General features: G+C 38.7%; 1 protein-coding gene across 4 annotated transcripts in view; it reads left to right on the top strand.

Moving 5' to 3' along the window:
- The window catches only part of DENND5B (DENN domain containing 5B), a 217699-nt gene that overhangs the window by 105961 nt on the left and 92554 nt on the right, over positions 1-19184 (top strand). For 3 of the 4 annotated variants that reach the window (XM_049882751.1, XM_049882750.1, XM_049882753.1), the window contains one exon: positions 1393-2059. The exons of the other annotated variant lie outside the window; for it this stretch is intronic. In XM_049882751.1, coding sequence (XP_049738708.1) covers positions 1393-2059 — 667 coding nt within the window. The remainder of the gene's footprint in view (positions 1-1392; positions 2060-19184) is intronic. 4 annotated transcript variants of the gene reach the window in all.

Below are 19184 nucleotides of genomic sequence, written 5' to 3'. Positions count from 1 at the left end.
TTTTAGAAATAGACCACTGGGTCCTTCTTCTAAGTCTTAGTCTGAAAGCTCAGCTGAAACCTGTCCGCCATGGATGAGCCTGCTGGTATTTGAATACCAGTGGCATAGCTTCCAGCATCACGACAACATGCAAGCCCCCACGGTACGAAAACTGGCAGAGACATGGGTTTGTTTTTTTTTTTTTTCCCATAGCAGCCTGTATTTACCCTGCCATAGTGCTTTCCATATACTACAGTTTATGACTTTTAAATTATCCCCTTTCTTAGATTGGAAGCTCTGTATGGGTGGGAACCATGTTTGTCTTTCTCACCTTTTTTTTTTTTTACCATTACAGGGCCTAGCTCATAATAGGCACTTAATAAATGTTGGTCGACAGTTTGAATGAATGATATATAAATTCCAAGATGAATTGCTTTTTCTTGGTGATGTGGAGATTTCAGAGAACTTATTAAATCTGAAAAATATTTAAAATGTAATAATGTATGGTAAAATTATTTCTACGTAAAAAACGTAATACAAAAGTGTAAAGGGATATATAAAAATTAATGATTATTGTTAGGATGAATTGAATTGCAAGTTCTATTTTCTTCAGCATGTTTTGAATTTTGTATAATTGGTTATATTTCTTTTATTTAAAATGTTTTATTTTAAATGCCTTAAATGTAACACCTTCAACTCCTCAGATAATTCTGTTCTCAGGTTTGACAGAATCCTGGGTAGTCACAAGATCTAGAGCATAATCTCTACTGTGAATAACCTAAAATATATTGTTTCTACCCTTCTGCTCCAGTAAATCAAAAAACTTGACATTTTCAAAGCTTATTTTCTGAGATGAAGGATTATAATGTTCGAAATATCAAGAATAATATTATTTTTGTTTTTTGTTTAACATTTTTTTCAGTTTATCAAATGAGCCTTCACTCATTGCCCTTATTTCCCTATTACTCTGCAACATTATCATCATTAATACCAAGATAGTACTGAAATATTAAATATTTATAAAGGGCCTTTGAACACTGTGTCATCAAGTCATTGATATTGTAGATAAAGAAACCAAAACAGGTTACGTGACTTGCAGAAGCTCACAGACTTGGTTAAAGGTGTATCAGGACTAAATACAAGATCTTTTTGTTCCTAGTAGAGCTCCCTTACCATGCAGTAAAGATTTTTTTTTTTTCCTGTGGATGTATATATAGTCCTTCAAGAATAATTTTGTTTATATATAAATAAGGAGCTTATAGTATATTTCTAAATTAAGACTGCAGCTTAATAATGTTAAACTGAATAAAAACCCGTGTCCTTCTGAGTCTGTTAAACAAACACGAACATATTTTTCTGATGTGAAGTTATTCGTGTACTGGATTCTGATGCGTTTTTTCCCTCTTCTTCCAGTTATGTATGCCTAAAGGGCTGTCTTTCAGAACACAAACTGACAATAAAGATCCTCAGTTCCACTCATTTATAATTACCCGGGAAGATGGTTCCCGTACCTACGGTTTTGTTCTTACTTTTTATGAAGAAGTTATGAGCAAGCAAATCTGCACAGCAATGCAGACGCTCTACCAGATGCACAACGCTGAGCATTACAGCAGCGTGTATGCTTCGTCCTCCTGCAGCATGGACTCGCTGGCAAGCAGTATTGATGAGGGAGATACAACTTCCCTTTTGAAACTCCAGAGATATAACTCCTATGACATCAGCAGAGACACCCTGTACGTTTCAAAAAGCATATGCTTGATTACACCGCTGCCTTTCATGCAGGCCTGCAAGAAATTCCTCATCCAGCTTTACAAGGCAGTTACCTCACAGCAACCACCACCCTTGCCGCTTGAGAGCTACATCCATAATATCCTTTATGAGGTACCCCTTCCACCTCCAGGGAGATCACTGAAATTTTATGGTGTTTACGAACCTGTCATTTGCCAGAGGCCTGGGCCCAGTGAACTCCCCCTCTCTGATTACCCCCTTCGGGAGGCCTTCGAGCTCCTGGGATTAGAGAACCTGGTGCAGGTATTTACCTGTGTTCTTTTAGAGATGCAGATACTTCTCTACTCGCAAGGTAGGTGTTTCTGGAGTTTTAAGTTTTCTAAAGACAAGTATTTTGCTCCCAACTACTTGTTTCCTCTCAACTACTGTATTTTCATTGGTTATATTATTAAAACCAAATAATTATGTAATGGTCAGAATTCTTTTCTGTTTGGAGTAAGAGAAGCAGGTATGAGTGGATCTAAAGGCTGAGACATTGCTTCTCTTTCGGCTGGCAGTGGCTGTAGAGAAAAACAGGAAGGAATACAGAAGTATTAGCTGATTTGAGTGTATTTTTAATGGAAATAGCTCTGTTTTCCCTGATAATACATTATCATCGTAAACAAAACACATTTCTTTTTACAGCGAAAGTGAGAGAATCTTATTAGTAAAGGAACATGTAAACTTCCCATTCTTTACGTATTTAGTAAACCTTTGTGTCCAAACTGTGCTGACATTGAAAAGGGGTTGATGAAATTGGTGGCTCTGCAGCTTCCTGAGGCAATTAATTTTGGTTCTTTGGCTGCAGGAGCTTACCATGTGAGCAAAAAAGGTATGCAGACATGAAACAGAGATGACTTTCCTAGGACTAGCACTTCTGCCAGAGTTGTGTGTTTTTTTTTTTTTTTGCTAGTTTTTTGTTTTTGTTTTCTTTTAATCCCAGAAGGAAGTTACATTTGCGATATTTTTCATTCAAAGTTCTCCCAGCACATACCTAAGAAACTAACAAAATGCAGTTTTATTTTATACCTGTTCAGTTACAATGACTAAAGTTCCAAGACCAGAGTACCAGTTCCAATCTGAGTAGGAATTACAGAGGAAATAGAGATGCTGTGTCCTGGTGGGTAGTAAATTAAAGGAAAATACAAAATGATACCTGTGCATTGATGGAGTCTTTGAAAAATGTGTCATGAATATTTAGGTTAGCATTTTGCCAGCTTGTATTTAGGCTGGCAGAATTGTAGTGCAATCTCCTGACTCTTGCCGTCAAGCTGATTTTATCACTTCCCCCTTTTTTTTGTCTTCCTATTTTAAATTATAAGTGAAGTTGAGCCAAGTAGGCTATTTTTGTACTTCCCCATCTTGTGTGTATGTTGACACTATTTGTGTGTTGACAGCCCTTAACGAGGTTCTATTTTCTTTAGTTTATCCTCCATAATGTGTTTTTTAATAATGTGTTCCAAAGTCTTTGATTTTTGTTGTCAGGAAGTTCTTCCCTAATGGCCAATCTAAATCTCCTTTCCTCTTGCCCTCACTTTCTTAGTGCTTATCATTAGCTGTAGATCACCCTTTTGTATCTGAAAGATTTAAATAATTCTCTCTCGTTTTTTTCTTCTGAAAGGGGAAGGGGCAGGGGAATTTCTAGAAGGGATAGGGCTTGGAGCTTAGAACAGCTTTTTCAGATCCTATCCTACAGTGGATCTTAAACATCATTTAGTTCCATTTCCTAATGTTCTGCTTAGAGAAGCAGATTTGGGCTGGGAAAAATATTGGTTGTGAAGGCATAACAGTCCTGGGTTCAGATCTCTGCTCTGTCACTGACTATAACCATGGGCAAGTTACATAACCTTCTACAGTGTCAGTTCCCTCTTCTCTATGGGAATAACAGGAGCCCTTTTTTTTTGTAGTGTAACTGTGAAATGCTTGGCTGCTAATTGAAAGCTTAGTGGTTCAGACTCACTCAGTGTCTCCACAGAAGAAAGACCTGGCAAAAAGCTCCTGTAAAGCTTATAACCTAGAAAACACAATGGGGCATTTCTACTCTGTCACCTGAGGTCCCTATGAGTCAGAATCAAATCAGCGGCACCTAACAACGTGGGCGTTTTGGATTGAACTGTGTCCCCCAAAAATCTGTATTGTAAATCCTGACCTCTATGCTTGTGGTTATAATCCCATTTGGTAATGAGTTGTCTATGTTATGAGACAGGATTAGTGTACGGTATATCTTGAATTAATGTCTTTTGAGATATAAGGGAGATTAAACAGAAGCTAGCAAGCAGAGATAGGGGAATAGAAATGCCAAGCCACACGCAGTTCATGGAGCCCTGGTGACTCAATGGTTGTTTTGTTTTGTCTTTTAAATACATAATTAGCATTGGCTAAATGATCATTCTATAAGTTGTGCTTATCTTAATTAGTGAGGGTCCAACATATTCATTTAAAGTATAACTGTTAAATAGCCAAGCCATTCGTTCTAGGGTCGAGAACCTAATAAATGTACTTTTATACCATGCCATACTTATTTTTTAAAGGAAAAAACCTTCCATTATCACACTTTATTTTTTAAATGGCATTATATATGTCTTGGAGCCGTGGTGGCACAGTGGTTAAGAGCTTGTCTGTTAACCAAAAGGTCGACAGTTCAAATCCACTAGCCACTCCTTGGAAATCCTCTGGGGCAGTTCTACTCTGTCCTATAGGGTTGCTATGAGTCACACTCTACTTGATGGCAGTGGGTTTGGTTTGGTTTATATATATCTGGGAGCCCTGGTGGCACAACAGTTAAGGGCTCAGCTGCTAACCAAAAGGCCGGCAGTTTGAATCTACCAGCTGCTCTGAGTCAGAATTGACTCAACAGCAAAGAGTTTGGTTTCAGGTTTATATGTGTCTCACTGTTTATGGAATGTCCTATGTCCTCATCCTTCTGCGGTGTTTGATTGGCTTGTCCCACCCATTTGGTTTATGGAGTCTGCTTCTTGAAAAAATTTAGCTGATTCATATCTACTTTTTTATTTCAGTTTAAAATGAAGAAGGGTGATACTGTGAACATGTTTTTGTACTGAGATGAGTATTTTTTGAACTTATGCTGAGGACAAAAGAGTGAATACTGTATAGAACTAGATATTTTTTTAAGTGTCATAAAGTAAGTTTGTAAGTATCATTCACTGAAATCACTCAGGAATTTTGTGGGTTTTTTTCCCTACATATGATCCTCAACGGTGAATTAGTATTATTACCCACATTTTATCAAGGCAGAAATTGAGGCTCAGGAAACCTAAGTAACCTGCCCAAGATCACACAGCTATTAAGTAATGTGGTCTCTCTTCAGAGTGCTCAGTTACCATGTTACCTGTATTGGACACTATACTTAATCTTACCTGCCTCTGTAGTTATTTTTAAAATTGTTAACTCATCCTGCAGGACCTATATTAAGGTATCACGTTAAATAATTGTGAAGTAGAATATAAAATGAAAGCTCTGTGAAAGTGAATTTTAACAGTGACAATATCTCTCCTATGAAAGACATTTCATTTAAATGAATGAATCAAGAGTCATTAAGTTGATTCGCACTCTGGTACCCTCCTTAATTCTTCCTGGCTGTGTTAAGGGGGTTTTAATAGCATCTGGTACTTCATTTCTTATTCATTGGTAAAACTGTCCTATAAAATTTGAAAACATTACAAGTGCTGAATAATTATCATGAAAACCTAAAGCAAATCAAAATTGATGGATTTCATTGATGAAAATGTCCTTCTAGACTGATTTGAAATTAAACGAATTCACCTAGGTAGTGAAGACTCTTCTCTAGGACCCCAAATCAGAAAAAAGAACTTTCTTCTACAGCCTGAAAATAACTGGAGCAAGAAGATTCAAATGTGATCTTTTTTCAAAGGAATAGTGGAGGAATAAATGATAGGGAAATTTAAACACCAGTGTCTAACTTTTGATACCAATAATTAAAGCCTCAGGAACATTTTTGGACCTTGCTTACCTCCTTTGGCTCTTCACAGTGGAAATAAGCAGTCACCCACTGCCCACACTGCACTGCCTGCCTGTGTGCCTTTGCAATGCTCTATCTCCCTCCCCTCCTTTCTTTCCCTCCTAGTAAAAATCTGCATGAATTAACCTTGTCAGAAAGTGGAAGCCACTTGTAGTTTTATTGAAAAAATCAAGAGCCTTCTAATCACAAACTGCTAGTTATGCTCAAGTGAACATTATGGCTTATTGGTTATAGAGTTTTTATAAATTATAAAATCAAACCTGATGTTTTGATGACTAGAGAGTGGGTTTCCATGATATGTATCCTAAAAGCAGTAGAATTTGGCTAGCTTTGCCTGATATTTTTATACAACCAAACCAAACCCATTGCCATCGAGTCGATTCCAACTCATAGCGACCCTATGGGACAGAGGAGAACTGCCCCAAAGGGTTTCCAAGGAGCATCTGGTGGATTTGAGCTGCTGACCTCTTCAGTAGCAGCACAACACCTAAACCAAGTCTTAATATTAAGATATTTTCTTATTGATTTTTTCTTTATATATTGAAGGTACTTATCCATTATATATGTTTAGCAAATATCTTATTCCAATTTGCAACTTTTTTTTTTACTGGGGGATGGTCTTTTGATGAACAGATACTCTTAATATTCATGCAGTTCCGCTTACCAATCTCTTCATTTATGTACTTAGCTTTCTGTCCTATTTAAGAAATCCTTCTCTGATGTCATAAAAATATTCTACATTTTTTAAATGCTTTGAAGTTTTACACTTAACATTTAAGGCTTTAATCTGTAAGAAATTTACTTTTGTTTATGTTGTTAGGACTGGGATCAACTATGTTTAAAATACAGATAACCAGGTATCCTAGTACCATTTATTGAAGAGACTATTCTTTCTCCCATGATCTGCAGTGCCACCTCTGTTGTGTATAAGCTCCCATGTGTGAAGTTGTATTTCTGGGCTCTCAGTTCTATTCTGCTTACCTCTTTTTCTGTCTCAGTACTAAATCACACTCTTGTAATTACTGTATAGTTTTAAGGTAAGTGTTGATTGGGAGACATTGATGTCATTTGGCATAAAATAGTACATTTGACAATGTTCAACATCCTACTTTAGCGAGTAGCGTCTGAGGTCTTAAAAGCTTGCAAGCAGCCGTCTAAGAACTATTGGCCTCGTCCTGGCCGTAACAAAGGAGAGTGGAGAAAACAGAAGACTCAGGGGAGCAGTTACTCTAAAGGAGCAATGGACCACATGAACCACAGCCTTCATGATCCCAAAACCAGAAGAATTAGATGGTGCCTGGCTACCCACTCTGACCGGGATCACAATAGAGGATCATGAGAAGAGCAAGAGAAAAATGTAGAACAAAAATCAAATCCATAAATAAGACCAGGCTTACTTGTCTGATAGAGACTGGAGGAATCCCCAAGACTATGGCCCGAAGGCACTCTTTTAACATGGAACTGAAGCCATTCCCAGAGACTATCTTTCATCCAAACAATAGACTGAAACCCAAAACCCATTGCCGTTTAGTGGATTCCAACTCATAGCGACCATATAGGACAGAGTAGAACTGCCCCGTAGGGTTTCCAAGGAGCAGCTGGTGGATTCAAACTGTAGACCTTTTGGTTAGCAGCCAAACTCGTAAACCACTGAGCCACCAGGGCTCCACAAATAATAGGCTTGCAAAATAAACAGTAACACCCGAGAGGAATGAGCTCCTTAGAACAGTTAATTATATGAGACCAGAAGGGCAAAATCTGCCCAAAAACAAAGATGAGAAGGTAGGAAGGGGTAGGAAAACCAGACCAAAAGAAATGGGGGACCCTGGGTAGACATGAGGAGAGTGCGGATACATTGAGGGGACTATGACCAATGTCTTGGAACATTCTGTGTACAGATTGTTGAATGGGAAACTGGTTTGCTCTGTAAACCTTCACCTAGAGCACAGTAAAATATTTTTTTTAATAAATTAAGTCTTGATATCTGATAGGACAATTCCCTTCACAGTCCTTTTTCATTGCAATTAAATTTAATCGAGCTTTCATAGAATTTACATCTTTAAAATATTTAGTCTTCCCTTCCATAAAGTGGTATCTCTCTCCATTTATAAGGTTCTTTAATGTTTCTCACAAATTCAGTCTGTTGTATAGATAGCATGTATATCACAATCATTTTGCAGTGATAACGAGCTAGAAAATTTAAGTAGAGAATGCATCCAGGCAGTGCAGGCTCTTTCCTGGGACCCCAAGTCAGAAAGAGGAGCTTTTCTTCTGTAGCCTGTACCTCTTGTCAGTTTATTCTTAGGTACTTTACATATTAGTTACTAGTATAAATATTAAGTTAAAAAAAATTTCTATTGCAAAATAAAACATACAGAAAATCACTCAAAACAATTGTATAACTTAGTAAATTATTAGAATCTTGTAACCACAACCCAGGTCAAAAACAGAAGTTTGTGGCCCCCTAGATTCCCTTTTTATGTGCTTGTTCTCATTCTCAGCCTCTTCTCTCCCTCCAAAAGAAACAGCTATCCTGACTTTTATAGAAATTACTTTCTTATGTTTCTATATGGTTTTATTACCCACACGTGCAACCTTAGACAGTTTAGTCTTGCGCATTTTTAAAAATTTGATACATTTCAACATGGTCCTTTGCTTTCTGTATTTCCTGCAGTTTGACTTCTACATCTAGATGCTTGATCAAACTCAGGCATAATTCCTTTGGTTATAGTGTGTCCTTTCATCCAGAGCCACATATTGTCTGATTGTCTTTGTTTTGTGATGTTAGCAGCAATTGATGTTTACTATCTCGACCCATTAATTCAACGGAGGTTGTAAAATGTTGACATTCTAATTCTGTTGTTTCTTTTTAAGTTACTAGCTGGAATAATTTTATGAAGAGATGTTCTCTGGTTTCCTCATCTATTTGGTTACCTTTGGTACAATTCATATAGTCAAGGCACGCAAATGTTTGATTCTCTTTGTTTATTAGGTAATGAGTTCATTTCCTGTCATACTCAGAATAACCAAGTAGTTTTTTGTTTTTAATGTCAGTGTGAACTCATGACATTTGACATACGGGTTTCATCATGGCATTTCTTATCCATATTTTATCTCAGATTGACCCATCTTTGGCCATTTGGCTTCTTGGTCCTTTTGACATGACTGATGGCTTTCTTGCTATCTGGTTACAAGATCTTCCAGGCTCATTTTTTGCATTCCCTGCCCCAGACCTAGAATAAGTCATTTCTCCAAGAAGCCCTGCGTTTCTTTATTAGGAAATAGTATTTCAGGACTACAGTCTCGTAACACACATGAGCAACGTGCTTCATAGTTCAATAATGTCTTTGAGACTAGTGGGTACACCAGCCCAAATGCAAAGACGAGAAGGCAAGAAGGGACAGGAAAATTGTACGAGTGGAAACAGGGAAACTAGGGTGGAGAAGGGGAGAGTGTTAACACATCGTGGGGTTGGCAACCAGTGTCACAAAACAATTTGTGTTTTAACTGTTTAATGAGAAAACTAATTTTTTTCTGTAAACTTTCTCCTAAATCACAATTGAAAAAAAAAAAAAGACTGGTCTGTCTACTGGGAATCCTCATTGCTACCAGGTTGGCCAGTTTCTAGGCCTTTTTAGTTGACAAAGCTAGGGATAAAATAGATATTTAGACATATATGTATGTGTGTATGTATGTATGTTCATCTCATCACACACATACTGTCATTTTTAAAGGTAATTCATGAATTCATATTATTTTCAATTCTAATTTAGGACAACAGAGTTTTTACTTAATTTTTTCTGTGTAACTAACGTCTGTATGTGCTTTCTTATAAATCGAGAATCCTGGTTCTCAAAGACACAGAGGAATAGGGGATGATAAAATTAGAATATCCTATCATTACGTATTTGGTTTATCCTATGTTATACACACAACAGTCTCAGAATAATATTAATACTACCATTACCAGTTACGATTACTGAAAACAGTTAAATTTTTAGTGTTCATTTTCTCTGTCATAAAGTGTTGCTTTTGAAAAGGCTGATGAAAATATAATTTTCTTTGCCTTATAAATTGACATCTTTTTTTGCATATATATGACCGAAGACAGAAACTACACAGTAATTTAAGCAGAGGGATTTAATATAAAAAATTATTAAGCTATGATAGGAGCTCTTGAGTGTCGAGCAGCTAAAGCAAAAGGAAGAATTCATGAAGTAAAAGAACTGAACAGAAGATTTCAAAGGGCCTCTCGAGAAGACAAAGTGAAGTATTATAATGACATGTGCAAAGAGCTGGAGATGGAAAACCAAAAGGGAAGAACACGCTCGGCGTTTCTCAAGCTGAAAGAACTGAAGAAAAAATTCAAGCCTCGAGTTGCAATAGTGAAGGATTCCATGGGGAAAATATTAAATAATGCAGGTAGCATCAAAACAAGGTGGGAGGAATACACAGAGTCATTATACCAAAAAGAATTAGTCGATGTTCAACCATTTCAAGAGGTGGCATATGATCAGGAACCAATGGTACTGAAGGAAGAAGTCCAAGCTGCTCCGAAGGCATTGGCAAAAAACAAGGCCCCAGGAATTGATGGAATATCAGTTGAGATGTTTCAACAAACAGATGCAGCCCTGGAGGTGCTCACTCGTCTATGCCAAGAAATATGGAAGACAGCTTCCTGGCCAACTGACTGGAAGAGATCCATATTTATGCCTATTCCCAAGAAACGTGATCCAACCAAATGTGAAAATTATAGAACAATATCATTAATATCACGCAAGCAAAATTCAGCTGAAGATCATTTAAAAATGGCTGCAGCAATGTATCGACAGGGAACTGCCAGAAATTCAGGCTGGTTTCAGAAGAGGACGTGGAACCAGGGATATCATTGCTGATGTCAGATAGATCCTGGCTGAAAGCAGAGAATACTGGAAGGATAATTACCTGTGTTTTATTCACTATGCAAAGGTATTCGACTGTGTGGATCATAACAAACTATGGGTAACACTGCGAAGAACACTTAATTGTGCTCATGAGGAACGTTTACATGGATCAAGAGGCAGTTTTTCGGACAGAACAAGGGGATACTGATTGGTTTAAAGTCTGGAAAGGTGTGCGTCAGGGTTATATTCTTTCACCATACCTATTTAATCTGTATGCTGAACAAATAATCCGAGAAGCTGGAGTATATGAAGAAGAACGGGGCATCAAGATTGGAGGAAGACTCATTAACAACCTGCGTTATGCAGATGACACAGCCTTGCTTGCTAAAGTGAAGAGGACTTGAAGCACTTACTACTGAAGATCAAAGACCACAGCCTTCAGTATGGATTGCACCTCAACATAAAGAAAACAAAAATCCTCACAACTGAACCAATGAGCAACATCATGATAAATGGAGAAAAGATTGAAGTTGTCAAGGATTTCATTTTACTTGGATCCACAATCAACAGCCATAGAAGCAGCAGTCAAGAAATCAAAAGACGCACTGCATTGGGCAAATCTGCTGCAAAGGACCTCTTCAAGGTGTTGAAGAGCAAAGATGTCACCTTGAAGACTAAGGTGCGCCTGACCCAAGCCATGGTGTTTTCAATCACATCATATGCATATGAAAGCTGGACAATAAATAAGGAAGACCAAAGAAGAGTTGATGCCTTTGAATTGTGGTGTTGGCGAAGAATATTGAATATACCATAGACTGCCAAAAGAACGAACAAATCTGTGTTAGAAGAAGTACAACCAGAATGTTCCTTAGAAGCAAAGATGCCGAGACTGCGTCTTACATAGTTTGGACATATTGTGAGAAGGGATTAGTCCCTGGAGAAGGACGTCATGCTTGGCAGAGTACAGGGTCAGTGGAAAAGAGGAAGACCTCCAACGAGATGGATTGACACAGTGGCTGCAAGAATGGTCTCAAGCATAACAACAATTGTAAGGATGGTGCAGGACCGGGCAGTGTTTAGTTCTGTTGTGCATGGGGTCGCTATGAGTCAGAACTGACTCAATGGCGCCTAACAATAACAACGATAGGAGAGTCACTATAAAGATACAAAGGCAATTCTAAAGGGTACTCAAGGAAGGACAAACTTGGAAGGGAGACTTCCAAGTTTGTCTTTCCCTGAGGTGGGAGGAGTTCATAATTCATTGAGGAATATGTAGCTGCAACCCACTGGATGATGGAAAAGTTCAGTGGGTTGCCTGAGCCAGGACTGGTCCTCGGTCACTGGACAAGCAGAAAACAAACCTGAGGCAGAAGTGAGCTGTGGCTGGTGAGCGGGTACACTGAAGTTGTAGGAGCTTCACTGTGGGTGTCAGTTCTGAGTATGCAATGTCTGTGTCAGGAGGGCCTTGGGAAGGTGGTCCCCGGCCTTGTCACTGAGGGACTCTGGATATCCTTGTTACCAGATGCCCTCATACTTCCTCATACTTCCACACTGACTATTGAGCAGGGGGAAGAACAAGCAGAAGGTGGTACCTGGGACCCCCTCCTCCTTCAAATAAAGCTCAACAGTATGCTCACTCTAAAAAGTAAATGCTTAAAGAGTCCAGTCCATTATCACAGAGCATGTACTTGAGTGAATTTGGAGCTGACAGGTGATAAAAGAATAACTGGCACAGGATTTGACTACTTCAAATCCTAAGCCTTTCACCTGTGTTTTGCTTATAATTGAGAAAGGAAGGGGGAAAAAATGAGCCAGTAATTTCCTGGAATGGATCCATGCTCACAGCTAGGCCTCAGTGTTGGTGCAAGCTGATACTCAGAGCTGAGCCACGTTGTTCTACTGGACGTAAAGAATCTCACAAGGACACCCATTTCAAGTAAGATCACAAAATACCAAGCAGGGCTTTGAATCCATTCATTGCATTTCTAACAAGCTCCCAGGAAGTGATACATAAGAATCACCTGGGGATCTTGTTAAACCATAGCTTCTGATTCAGTGTATCTGAGGTGGAAATACAAATTCTCAGCAGGGAACTTCTTAGAGATGCAAATTCTCAGCAGGGGCTCGAACCGTAGCAGACCAGTTCTAAGCCCTGGTACTAAGCAAAGCACAAAATACCAAATGTCCCCCTCTCTCAGTGAGTATATTGCTACTTCTTTACCAATTACAACTTTATCCTCACTTTAGCCTGCCTTCTGTATAAAAAAAATAGACCAGATTTATTGAGATACCTAGTCATAGAATTGCTCTGCTTTCTGAAAGCACCCTATCTAAAACAAGCTCCCACTTCCTTAGACCTGCCCCAAAATTACCCAACCAAAGCCCAAATCTTATAATAGGTTTTTTCTAAAGCCTCTTATTAAGACACCCCACAATTTCCCAAAGCGTGCATTGTTTCTTTCTCTAAGTATTAACAAACCCAACTTGTTCAACTACAGGTATGTTCTTGGTATTTTTTGACTGAAGGGGACTGAGAGGATAAGTGATTAATAAGTATTTTTTAATTAAGTGAATCTTCCTTTAAAAAAAAAAAATTCCTAGGTAAGATATTCAGAAGTCAGAGGTAGGTAAGGAGTTAAAAGAAGAATATTTCCCTACTTTAAATTATTTAAAGTAGGGAAATATTCTTCTTTTACGGGTTTAAATTATTTAAGGACTGTTAAGTTCTCTTCTCCCCTTTAATGTAAGAAACATAGCCCTTTTTAAAAACCTAGATTGTAGTTTTTTTTTTTTTTCTTTTAAGAAGTTAGCTGAGTCCTGGTGGTATAGTAGTTAAGAGCTTGGCTGCTAACCAGAAGGTCAGCAGTTCAAAACCACCAGCTACTCCTTGGAAACCCTGTGGGGCAATTCTACTCTGTCCTATAGGGTTGCCATGAGTCAGAATCCACTTGATGGGTAACCGTTTTTTTTTTTTTTTTCAAGCTGAGTCAGAAACATTTACTTTTTTTAAATAAAGGATTGTCCTAGAAAATTAATCTTAAACAGTACCCAAAAAAACCCTTGTAATAATAGTTTATTTATGTAACTTTTTGTAACAATAAAACCTGGTAAAAACCAACAGTAAAGCTAATAGCAACTTAAAAAATTAGTAAATATAGACAAGAAAAGTAAAATTATTTTTGTACCAGCCCACCCACATAGGACATACTCAGGGTTTCGAACTGATTTGTTCAGACCCCTGCTGAGAATTTACATTTCCACTCCCAGATATACTGAATCAAAATCTACATTTTTAATAAGATCCCTAGGTGATTCTTAAGTATAATAAATTTTGAGAACCACAGCTGTACTAGTGGTTCACAGAATTGGTTCCTAACTAGCAGCATTAACATTGCCTGGGAACTTGTTAGAAATGGAAATTCTCAGCAAAGCCTCAAAGCCCTGGGCATGCTATACATTTTTAATACAGTCAAGTCATAAAATATTGATGTGGAGATGAGGTTATGTTTTTATCCTCTTAATTTTTAATGGGCTCTTTTTCCCTCAAATTTTAGTAGTAACATGTGAGATACAGTTTTCTGCACTTTCATTCTCTTATCTTTCCAGAAAGCTTCGGAAGCTTCCTGTGAGTCTTTCCCCACTCTGAAGGGCTTTGGGAAACCTACATTATATTTCACCATTAAAATCTTTACATTTTAATATTATATTTTTAATATTATGGATTGAATTGTGTCCCCCAAAAATGTGTGCCAACTTGGGTAGGCCATGATTCCCAGTATTGTGTGGTGGTTTTACCATTTTAGATCTGATGTGATCAGACTATGTATTGTAAATCGTAATCTCTATGACGTTAATGAGGTAGGATTAGAAGTACTTATGTTAATGAGGCAAGACTCAATCTATAGGATTAGGCTGTATTTTCAGTTAATCTCTTTTGAGATATAAAAGAGAGAAGCCAGCAGAGAGGAGAGGGATCTTACACTGCCAAGAAGCACCAGGAGTGGAACATGTCCTTTGGACCCGGGGTCCCTGTGCTGAGAAGCTCCTCGGCCAGGGAAAGGTTGATGACAAGGACCTTCCCCTAGAGCCAACAGAGAAAAAAAAGCCTTCCCTGGAGCTGGAACCCTGAATTTGGACTTCTAACCTTCTAGACCGTGAGAGAATAAATTTTTCCTTGTTAAAGCCATCCATTTGTGGTATTTCTGTTATAGCAGCACTAGATAACTAAGACAAGGGGTAAGATGTTAAAATGTGATTTCTCTTTCTAAACAGTAGTTCTGATTTCTAAAAAGTGTACTTATGCATAGCTGGAATGAGTCATTTGGTAACACTTCTCTGTGTGATGAGCAATAACCATGGCTTAGTAACTGCCTATTCAGATTTTCCTTATCATGTGCCTCAGCAGGCACGTAGTTAACTGAATAAATATCCCAGGAAATGTGGTTTTTCAGCGAAAATTTTCTTGTCTGAATAGTTACAATTTCCTCCTATTGAAAAAATAAGTGATTATTTTCATGTGGACAAAAATCTAAGCAGGTTATTTAATATTCTTCCCCCTCCTCATTCTTTTATTTATTAAAAATATTTTTGAGCACCTATTATATGTTACCTTGGTTTTCACCAATGCCTTACAGAGCAGCTTGGACTTCTTCCTTTAGTACCATCGGTTCCTGCTCATATGCCACCTCTTGAAATGGTTGAACATCGACTAATTCTTTTTGGTATAATGACTCCGTGTATTCCCCCCACCTTGTTTTGATGCTACGTGAATCATTTAATATTTTCCCCATGGAATCCTTCACTATTGCAACTCGAGGCTTGAATTTTTTCTTCAGTTCTTTCAGCTTGAGAAACTCTGAGCGTGTTCTTCTCTTTTGGTTTTCCATCTCCAGCTGTTTGCTCATGTCTTTATAATACTTTGTCTTCTTGAGATGCCCTTTGAAATCTTCAGTTCTTTTACTTCATCAATTCTTCTTTTGCTTTAGCTGCTCAACGTTGAGGAGCAAGTTTCAGTCTCCTGTGACATCCATCTTGGTCTTTTCTTTCTTTCTTGTCTTTTCAGTGACCTCTTGCTTTCTTGATGTATGATGTCCTTGATACCATTCCACAGACTCATCCGGTCTTTGGTCACTAGTGTTCAATGCGTCAAATCTATTCTTCAGATGGTCTCTAAATTCAGGTGGGATGTATTGAAGGTCATATTTTGGCTTTCATGGACTTGCTTTGATTTTCTTCAGTTTCAGCTTGAACTTGCATATGAGAAATTGATGGCCTGTTACACAGTCGGCCCCTGGCCTTATTCTGTTGATATTGAGCTTTTCCATTGTCTCTTTCCACAGACGCAGTCAGTTTGATTTTTGTGTGTTCCATCTGACAAGGTCCACGTTCATGTTGGTGAAAGAAGGTATTTGCAATGAAGAAGTCGTTGGTCTTGCAAAATTCTATCATTCAATCTCTGGCATTGTTTTTATCACCAAGGCCATATTTTCCAACTACTAATCCTTCTTCTTTGTTTCCAACTTTTGCATTCCAATTGCCAGTAATTATAAATAAATCTGGATTGTATGTTTGATCAATTTCAGACTGCAGAAGCTGATAAAAATCTTCAATTTGTTCATCTTTGGCCTTAGTGGTTGGTGCATAAATTTGAATAATAGTCATATTAACTGGTCTTCCTTGTAGGCATATGGATATTATTATCCTATCTCTGATAGCGTCGTACTTCAGGATAGATCTTGAAATGTTGTTTTTGACAATGAATGCAACACCATTCCTCTTCGAGTTGTCATTCCCAGCATAGTACACTATATGATTGTCTGATTCAAAATGGCCAATACCAGTCCATTTCAGCTCACTAATGCCTAGGATATCGATGTTTATGTGTTCCATTTCATTTTTGATGATTTCCAGTTTTCCTAGATTCATACTTCATGCATTCCAGGTTCCAATTATTAATGGATGTTAGCAGCTGTTTCTTCCCATTTTGAGTCGTGCCACACCAGCGAATGAAGGTCCCAAAAGCTTTGCTCCATCCACATCGTTAAGGTCGACTCTACTTTGAGGAGGCAGCTCTTCCCCAGTCATCTTTTGAGTGCCTTCCAACCTGGGGGGCTCATCTTTCAGCACGATATCAGGCAGTGTTCCTCTGCTATTCATAAGGTTTTCACTGGCTAATTCTTTTTTAGAAGTAGACTGCCGGGTCCTTCTTCCTAGTCTGTCTTAGTCTGGAAGCTCAGCTGAAACCTGTCCTTCATGGATGACCCTGCTGGTATCTGAATACCGGTGGCATAGCTTCCAGCATCACGGCAATGCTCAAGCCCCCACAGTATGACAAACTGACAGACACTGATTGGTTTAAAGTTAGGAAAGGTGTGCGTCAGGGATGTATTCTTTCACCATATTTATTCAATCTGTATGCTGAGCAAATAATCCGAGAAGCTGGACTATATGAGGAAGAACGGGGCATCAGGATTGGAGGAAGACTCATTAACAACCTGGGTTATGCAGATGACACAACCTTGTTTGCTGAAAAGTGAAGAGGACTTGAAGCACTTACTAACGAAAATCAAAGACCACAGCCTTCAGTATGGATTGCACCTCAACATAAAGAAAACAAAAATCCTCACAACTGGACCAATGAGCAACATCATGATAAACGGAGAAAAGATTGAAGTTGTCAAGGATTTCATTTTACTTGGATCCACAATCAACAGCCATGGAAGCAGCAGTCAAGAAATCAAAAGACACATTGTATTGGGTAAATCTGCTGCAAAGGACCTCTTTAAAGTGTTGAGAGGAAAGATGTTAACTTGAAGACTAAGGTACACCTGACCCAAGCCATGGTATTTTCAATTGCATCATATCCATGTGAAAGCTGGACAGTGAAAAAGGAAGACCGAAGAAGAGTTGATGCCTTTGAATTGTGGTGTTGATGAAGAATATTGAATATACCATGGACTGCCAAAAGAATGAACAAATCTGTGTTAGAAGAAGTACAGCCAGAATGCTCCTTAGAAGCAAGGATGGCGAGACTGTGCCTTACATAGTTTGGACATGTTGTGAGGAGGGATTAGTCCCTGGAGAAGGACATCATGCTTGGCAGAGTACAGGGTCAGCGGAAAAGAGGAAGACCCTCAAGGAGGTGGATTGACACAGCGGCTGCAACAATGAGCTCAAGCATAACAACGATTGTAGGGATGGCTCAGGACCAGCCAATGTTTCATTCTGTTGTGCATAGGGTTGCTATGAGTCGAAACCGACTTGGTGGCACCTAACAACAACAATTATATGTTACAGCCCTGGTGGCACAGTGGTTAAGAGCTTAGCTGCAAGCAAAAGGTTGGCAGTTCAAATCCGCCGTCTGCTCCTTGGAAACCCTATGGGGCAGTTCTACTCTGTGCTTTACAGTAACTGTAAGTTGGAAATGACTCGATGGCATGGGTTTGGTTTTTGGTTTTTATTATAGACTAGGTACTGTGTTCGAATCTGCCAGGTGCTCCTTGGAAACTCTATGGGGCAGTTCTACTCTGTCCTGTAGGGTTGCTATAAGTCGGAAGCGACTCGATGGCGCTGGGTTTTTTAGAGGTACTGTGTTAAGTACTAAAGTTACACACACAGAAAAAAAAAAACCCTAATTTGTGACTGAAATAGATGGCCACAGAATAGAAACTAAGGACATTTCCTGGATTTGGCCTTTTTATAGTTATCTGTATGCCTTTCTACTTCTGATATGTTTGGGTGTTTTGTTAGTACTCTTATTTGCACATGAGAGGAGAGAGGAATAATGTTTGGCATCATCAAGATATTACTTTCCGTTGTAAATTTTGATCAGGCTCATTCATTAGTTAAGCCCTGGCTATAAGCCAGGCTCTGTGCTTTGTGAGGCAAAATGAAGTAAAATGAATACCCCTCTGCCCTTAGGGATCTCGTGGTGGTAGAGAGACAGCACCATGGGGCAAGTACCATAATGGAATCCTGTGTTGGTACAGAGCTGCTGTTAGTTCTGACCAGAGCACAGCTTCTAAATCTGGGGTCCATCTGACAGGCTTCGGGGGTTTCAGGTCAGCTCTCCATCCTCATCGCGACCCCTGTGATAAAAGACCCCATCTCCTGTGGTTCAAGCATTTGCCTGATTACTGGCATAGTGGTAGGTAGCTGATTGTCTGATCTCCTTTTGTCACTCCACCCCCCAGCTCCACAGAGTACCAGCTGTCTCAGCCCAGCTTCTTCCTGTGGGCCTCAGCTGATCCTGTGTGTGTGTTTCCACCCCAGGTAATTGGGTCAGCTCTTCATGCTCAAAGGACTGACCCCTACCTCTCAGGCCACCTGGTACTTGCTTTTCAGAAGTATTCCCATGATCGAGTTTTCAACTAAAATTTGAGTCTTCATAATGAATCGATAAGAAAATTTTAAGTATACTTGTGTTACAAACAGCTGATGATTCATGATCAAAATCCCATTATAGACTGTTAGAGGTAGTCATTTATAAATTATGAAGTGACAAAAAATTTTTTTAAATGGAAAACATCATGTTTATGCTTGGCCAAGTGTTGAGT

The sequence above is a fragment of the Elephas maximus genome, chromosome 4 (assembly GCF_024166365.1).
Source record: "Elephas maximus indicus isolate mEleMax1 chromosome 4, mEleMax1 primary haplotype, whole genome shotgun sequence".
Taxonomy (NCBI): domain Eukaryota; kingdom Metazoa; phylum Chordata; class Mammalia; order Proboscidea; family Elephantidae; genus Elephas; species Elephas maximus.
Note: the sequence above shows the minus strand (reverse complement) of the source record. Positions and strands in the feature narration are given on the sequence as shown.